This window comes from Setaria italica, chromosome VIII, assembly GCF_000263155.2.
Source record: "Setaria italica strain Yugu1 chromosome VIII, Setaria_italica_v2.0, whole genome shotgun sequence".
Taxonomy (NCBI): domain Eukaryota; kingdom Viridiplantae; phylum Streptophyta; class Magnoliopsida; order Poales; family Poaceae; genus Setaria; species Setaria italica.
The window spans coordinates 2,213,975-2,220,662 of NC_028457.1; the positions used below are offsets into that span (position 1 = coordinate 2,213,975).

The 6,688-nt window shown below is 42.6% G+C and overlaps 2 protein-coding genes across 3 annotated transcripts; one reads left to right on the plus strand and one right to left on the minus strand.

Annotated features, from left to right (window-relative positions):
• Positions 1 to 1,106: 1,106 nt before the first annotated feature.
• On the plus strand, positions 1,107 to 2,318 carry LOC105914889. Its single transcript, XM_012848081.2, has one exon. The coding sequence runs from the start codon at positions 1,209 to 1,211 to the stop codon at positions 1,794 to 1,796; it is 588 nt and encodes a 195-aa protein (XP_012703535.1). The 5' UTR covers positions 1,107 to 1,208; the 3' UTR covers positions 1,797 to 2,318.
• Positions 2,319 to 4,950: 2,632 nt separating this feature from the next.
• Positions 4,951 to 6,124, minus strand: LOC101754283 (CEN-like protein 2). Of its 2 annotated transcripts, none has more exons than XM_022829035.1 (4): positions 5,860 to 6,124; positions 5,676 to 5,737; positions 5,484 to 5,524; positions 4,951 to 5,404 (listed from the first exon to the last, which is right to left on the minus strand). In XM_022829035.1, exons 1-4 carry the CDS (start codon positions 6,022 to 6,024, stop codon positions 5,187 to 5,189), a joined length of 486 nt encoding a protein of 161 aa, XP_022684770.1. In that variant the 5' UTR covers positions 6,025 to 6,124; the 3' UTR covers positions 4,951 to 5,186. The 2 variants fall into 2 exon arrangements, with proteins under 2 accessions (XP_022684770.1, XP_004978696.1); XM_004978639.2 differs by having other exon boundaries at positions 5,824 to 6,124.
• Positions 6,125 to 6,688: the final 564 nt, after the last annotated feature.

Genomic DNA, 6,688 nt, shown 5'->3' on the forward strand with positions numbered 1-6,688 from the left:
TTTCTAGAATATCTGGAAGTTTAGGAATGCAAAGGTATTCAGAAATGAAGATGAGCCCAACATTCAGATTTCAAGACTATGCCACAATTATCTCCTCCTCTGGTCCCATAGATGGAGCAATTCTCTAGACAAAGGGAAGCTTAGACTCCTCACTAATCCTTTGTGGAGTAAGTTTGCAATTCTCTAAGTGGAGTAAGTTGTTTTTTCCTTGTAAGTGTGGTGTAATCATTAATCCTTTTCTCATTCATTCTCTCTCTTTTCACTCTTCTTTCAGCTTAGACTCTTTGGAGAAACCAGCTTTTTCCTTGTTCGTAACTAAAACCATGTAATTATCTGTTGAATTTATCAATAAAGTTCACGCAGCCCAAGGGTTGCTCTAATTTTCCTAAAAGGCAGCCCAAGAGTTGCTCTAATTTTCCTAACAAAAGTGCAGGGGACTTTCAGGGCTAGATAAAAGTCACTCCCAATGATATGTTATGGATGGGCTCTTGTGTAAGGAGCTGGTGGTAGTGGGCTTGGCATGAAAGCATGGGTAAAGGTCCAAACCATACGGGTACGATCCCATGTACGAGGAGAGCTAACTTCTTTTTCGGTCAGCCGTTAAAGTCTTCTTTGTAAAATATGTGGGGGTGGTCTTTTTCTCACCGGCGGCTGAGCTTTTTTGAGGCGCTTGTCTGGCTTTCATTCAGTCGCTGTCGCATGAAGGTAGCTTTGTTCCTTGAGCTCATTGCAGACCTCGAGTTGCTTGGAGATTTTCATGATATTTTAGGTTGCTTATGTTGTTCAGCTGTAGCCGTTAGCTGCTTTGCTGTGTTAGTTGTACTTGTTATCAGTGCTTCGCAGCGCCAGGTCGCGAACTATTTGCCTGTATTTGATCACTCTCTTGCTGTCCCGGAGTATAGCTGCTAGATGGTCGCTTAAAACTTCTCTGACTCTTAACGAAATACGTGCTAATTTTTTCCTTTCAACGATGAACCCTTGGATTACAAAAGTAGTTAAGCTAGCTCACTTTTGGGTTTTTTAATGAAGTTCTACTAGTGCCAACACATTTAGATATTTGCGAAAAAATACTACAAAAAAGTTTAGAAATTAGGCAGCTACTGTACCGAGTCACTATGTCAGTATCATCCTCGGCGACACTTTCCCAACAATCTTTACCAAGAATAGTAGAACAAACTCACCAACCCTGATAAGCTGATGATGATACGATGCCACACGCGTGCACAGGCACGTGTGCAAGCAAAGCTTCATCTGGAGAGAGCATAATCACACCATGGCGCTGCACTTGGAAGCGAAGGCCATCACCAATCAAGACGCAGACGCCGCCACCACCACGGCGGCAACGGCGGACCACCGACAGGAGCGGCAAGAACGCGACGCCGGCCGACCACGGCGACGACCAGCCGATGAAGACGGAGGCGGTGATTGCCGACCTCGACGAAGACGAGCTGTTCGAGCTCGACATCGCCCTCCTCGACGGCCGCGGCGACGGCCACGGTCACCATCACAGCCATCGCAGCCATTCTGCTGCCGCCGTTACCGACGACGGCGCCGGGCACGCACTGCTGGCCAGCTGCCTTCTGCCGGTGCAGTCGGTGAGCAACGCGGTGCCGGTCCCGGCCAGCAGGGTGCTGCCGTTGTACCACCCCTACTCCGGCTACTACAACTCGAGGAGGCTCATCTTCACCGGCGGCGACAGCAGGAGGTTTCTTGGACGGTCACCTGGGAGTTCGGCGTGTTTTTGCTTCTCCAGCAGGGGCTTCGAGACCATGGGGAGCTACTTTCAGAGGTACTGAGCGTTGAGCCGCTGAAGGACCCATCCAAACTTGCACCTTTCGTGTCACGTAACAGTACAGACCGAGCAAATGTGATTCATTTTTGTACTCATTTGTGGCCCGGTCGTAGCACTATAAATTGACTGAACAATTTCAACTAAATTTTCTTTCGGTCACTTTATTTACTACTACTTAGTGTTACTGTACAAGGAGGACTCAGTTGAACTCAGCCCAATCCAAACTTGGATGGAATGGCCGGATGTGGGCTGGGATTTCGAATTTAGTTCCTGACCAGCCCATGTGGATCGAGCCGAGATTGGCCCATTTCAAATGTAGTTTTTTTTTGGCAAAACTATAACAAATTGGGTTTTTTTTTGGGAAAAACTATAACAAATGGAATTTGTTATATGCTCATGGTGATAGTTTCTTTCACCTTCATCTTTGAGGAGCTTTTTATGGATAAACCCTTGTGGATTTATGCACATATATATAGCATGTACAATTCCCTAAGGAAGGATAGGATTATCAGCGCACAAACTCTATCACGTGGCTTGTAAAATTAATCTACGTGCCATATGGATTTCTGGATGTAAATGTAACTTATAGATATTTGTGATAATCCTATTGATTATGGTGTTTAGAGTATTCATCTTTTTAGATTTGCTGATGCATGCATATTATTTGCATGTATGTTATTATAATTTTTAGCTCTTCTTGATTTGTATATCATGCCATTATCCTACTAAGAATATCATCGATTACATTATAACTATGTCTGACATGGTTTCAAGTGGTGTGCCTCCAAAGCTAAAATCTGGTGAGCAATAATATATTGTTAATAAGGGCATCTTTCTCTCCATAAATCTTGGTCTTAAGCTTGACCATATTAAGAGACGCATACCCATCTTCTTTCTCCACTTCTTGCACTCATCAAAGAATCAAACATGACTAGAGAAAAGGCCGGCGTGAGGACATAAGAAAGACCGTCCGTTTGGTGACCTAGCATCGGAGACTTTGTGCATTTTCGCATGGAATGGATGGGCATTGCCTATGATTACTTTATTTGTGTCCTCTTTCTCCTTTTATTTATCTGTGATCAGCTATTGTGCTATCTAATGCATTTTTTTTTCTCCATAAAATGTTTATTGCATTGACATGCAAATGAGGTCCCATGCACATCTTTTCAAGATTAAGGAAAAAAGTAAATCCGATTCATTAGTCATGCCGAAAGAGCCTTTATTGGCCCAAAGTAATTCAGGTTCGTACCCATTTATGCGCCTGGTACTCTGGTAGAGGAAGGGCCAGTAGCGGGCGATCCAATTGATCGTTTCTTGCACTATGTGGCGTACTCCGGCAATGCGCATATGAATTCGTCTTCGAAGGCGGCTGGCGTAGTGTTGGCAGTGCTAGCAATGGGAACGGGAGCACTGAGCAGTGAGCGCAGGCTTTGGAGAGCCGCCTCGGCGATGACGCCTCCAACCCGCCGGGCCCCGGCTGCTGGGGGATGGGGGCACCGCTTCGCCGTCCAGCGATTTCTTCCACCGAGACGAGATCGGCCGCGACCGGTGAGGATTCGCTCGGTGCTCGCCTCCCTCTGATCGACTTAAAGACCCCATTTTTCTTATTTTGTCGAAACATTCAATGCTTCGTTTAGGTTCTGCTGGTTTAGTAACTGGAATCACTCATGCTTTTCAACTGGCGCAAACTATCATGGCCTGTTGGGCATGTTAATTGTCTGCATTGGCCACAGTCCACAACTGTGGTGGTTTTACTTTGATTGTCTCCTAATCAAGACCAGCAGGTATCTGATATTTCTGTGACTTTATTCGATAACAGCTCGTGGAAATCTGTAATGAACCTAGAGTTCAGAAAGGACAAAGTGCCTACTATTGTTGATGAACAGTTATACATATTGCTGTCACGCTGTGTGCTCTTCGTGTACTAAACACAGCAAAGGAAAGAGCAAGAGGGGGAAATAAAGAAACAAGCCTGAAGGATATGGCCATTTGGGGAAGAATTTTCTAACTTGCACCAATCAGAATTCGGAACATGATATCGTCAGAATGATGGATTTCATTTCATGAAACAAAACATGTAAAAGGATTTTGGAATTAGAAAATATAATGTGTGACGATGCGTAGAATATCCTTTATCTGCAACTAAGTCTCGATGCTGAAGTTGCCACCGACGATAAGACTCTGTCCTAACTATTTAGTGCTTCTGTTGTCATCTTGCATCTTTGGCCACTCAATGGTTACTAAGGAAAATGTTCAATCATCCAGCCAATTGAAACTCCGGTTGGTTTTCTTTCACTATCATATATCATCAGTAGAGAAAGGAGAGATACGAATACCAATTGTCCGATCAATTTCGAAAATACCAATTTTCTGATAGGTTTGCATTTTACATTTGTGGATTGTTAAGTTAGAAGTTAGGACTCTAAATCTGAATAGATCATCCTACCATGTCTAGATTTGAAGATATCGAGTTATATTTATGTTGGGGTATCAATTTGCAATTTGTGCGAACATCTTTGGTTGCATACCTCAAAGTTATGTGAGAGTTTATGCTAGTTTTTTATGCTTATAAAATTATTGCTTCATTTCTTTCTCATTTACTTGTCTGCATTTTTTAGTGGCATACCTATTCAAAAAGGTCTATAGATCAACAAGTGAGTGCCTGAGATCTTATTTAAACTAGCAAGGAGAACTGGCTCCACTCCCCAACAACAGAGCACACAAGTACACAATTAATAGTTTGTATATCTCTTGTATCCAATGAACGCATCGAGAAACCAACAGGAACAGAGCATTCAGTTTGCACTCAGATTCAAATAAATGGATTGCGTATTAGTATTCAACATGCATCAACTGGCATTCTTGTCAGTTGGCTTAAGGACAAGGTGAAGGGAAAATAGGAACAAAGGCCACTACATTCACATCGACACCCTTTTGATGCTTCTAGTGGACAATCCTCTGCGTACATTAAATGTCTTCCTTTCTATCCATGCCTCTTAACAGTATAACAGTTGAATGCTTTTACGGTGTCTTCATAATTCTACAAGTTGACACAACAAGATCCAACAATTTTTGTTTCCAGGAGATTGTATGTCAGAAAAAGTGCACATAGCGTGAAGCTGCAAACAGAAGATGAACTTTTTTTGCCTGTGTGCAGGTCAACCAACCCTGGTACTTTCAGTGATAAATTTCCTTATACATGAAATTTGACCACAAGCGTTGATCATTCATACTTCTCAATCTTGCCACTTAGGAAACAATCTAATACTAATACAATCTGCAAAGTGCATCCGGTTTATTTATATGGTAATGTAGAATAAGATCATTTTCTTCGTAGAAAGAAGAGCAGAAGGCCCTTGTTTATCATCAGGTGGACAAATGAGGTCTGGAATTTTCAGCGTCTCCTAGCAGCAGTTTCTCTCTGTGCATTGAAGTAGACAGCAGCTACAGGGAGACCAAGGTCATTTTCCTCAGCGAACTGCCGGGTGTTGAAATGATCCCTGACAGATGGCACAGTTACAGTTTGCCTGCGCTTCTGCTTGAAGAGCACAAAAATGAACCTATGGATACCAATGCTAGGTCTTGGGCTCTCGTAGTTTATGACCTCTCGCCCTGAAAGAGTCATGGTTATTAATTCAAAGAACAACTAGAACATGCAATCAACTAAGCAAGAATCAGAAGAATAACCTACCAAAGGAGGCATCTGTTGTACCAGGTATATCAGTCACGATCCTGCAAATGTAAAGGATGACATTTAGCCACACCACTCTCACTTTAAGTGCTCGAGAAACATGCTGTTTTGTATGTATGCAAGATGTGGTTGTATCTTCCTCAGCAACATATGGTACTTGACATCCCTGAGGTTTGAAATGCTGAATATTACCAGTGAAGGTGCTCCCTTAGATATGGATCACTTGGCCCTGGGACATCTGGATCTGTCATCACCTGAAATTTGAAGAACTATGCCTATTAGGGAAGGAATAGTACGTATAGAATAATTGGATTCAATTATGAAGCATTTGACTGCTAACCAATGTAAAGAAAGATCGCAAATCACCCCCTTGAACCTCTACTCTTGGTTTAGATACAACTGCTGATGGGTAGATCTCATGGCCATTGAAGACAAGCTTGTTTGAGTTGTAGGTCACTATCATCTTCACACATGGGTTGAAGGAGTCAAGAACTTCTCCAATCACCCGACCGACTATGAGAGGCTCCACAGACCTAGACATGGTTGGAGGAACAGGTACTCGTATTTTGCACAACAAATGCTCTAACTGAATGCAGCAAGCTATGTACTCAAAGATGCGCAGCGAACTGCTTATTGGGCACTGGCAGAGGACAAGTCTCTATTTATAGTGGTTTGGAGCCTGCTGCCAAGTGTAGGATCAAAGAGGATGCGGGGCATGTGCGGTTTTTTAGTTGGGCATGCTGTGGATGCAGCTGAAAAGGCAACATGAAGGTTGTACCACTTTTTCCAAGAAAGCCAACAAAAGGTGTTATATCTTTTCTTACAGATAGAATCTATTCAAGCATTGCTTCATGTATCTTCCTTCCAGTTCTTGGGATAAAGCATTTTTTCCCTCAGGACCATCTGATATGAATAACAATGACTATATGTGTGCAACATTGTCCTTCTATTAGTGATGCAAACATATTGTAGATATTATTTCATGACTGAAACAAAGTATTTCAGTTCACTGTGGAGTCCTCAAGAAAATATGTGATAGACAAATATGTATATTTTGTATCTTTATAGAACATTACACAGCTCGAGGGAAGTGGGCAAGTAAGGTTACAGTGCTAAACTATCTAGTATCACTGGAAACAGTGTTAGCCACCAACAAGTAGAATCTGCATCGCTATCACTTAGCAGAATTTGAGGCTTAACCATGT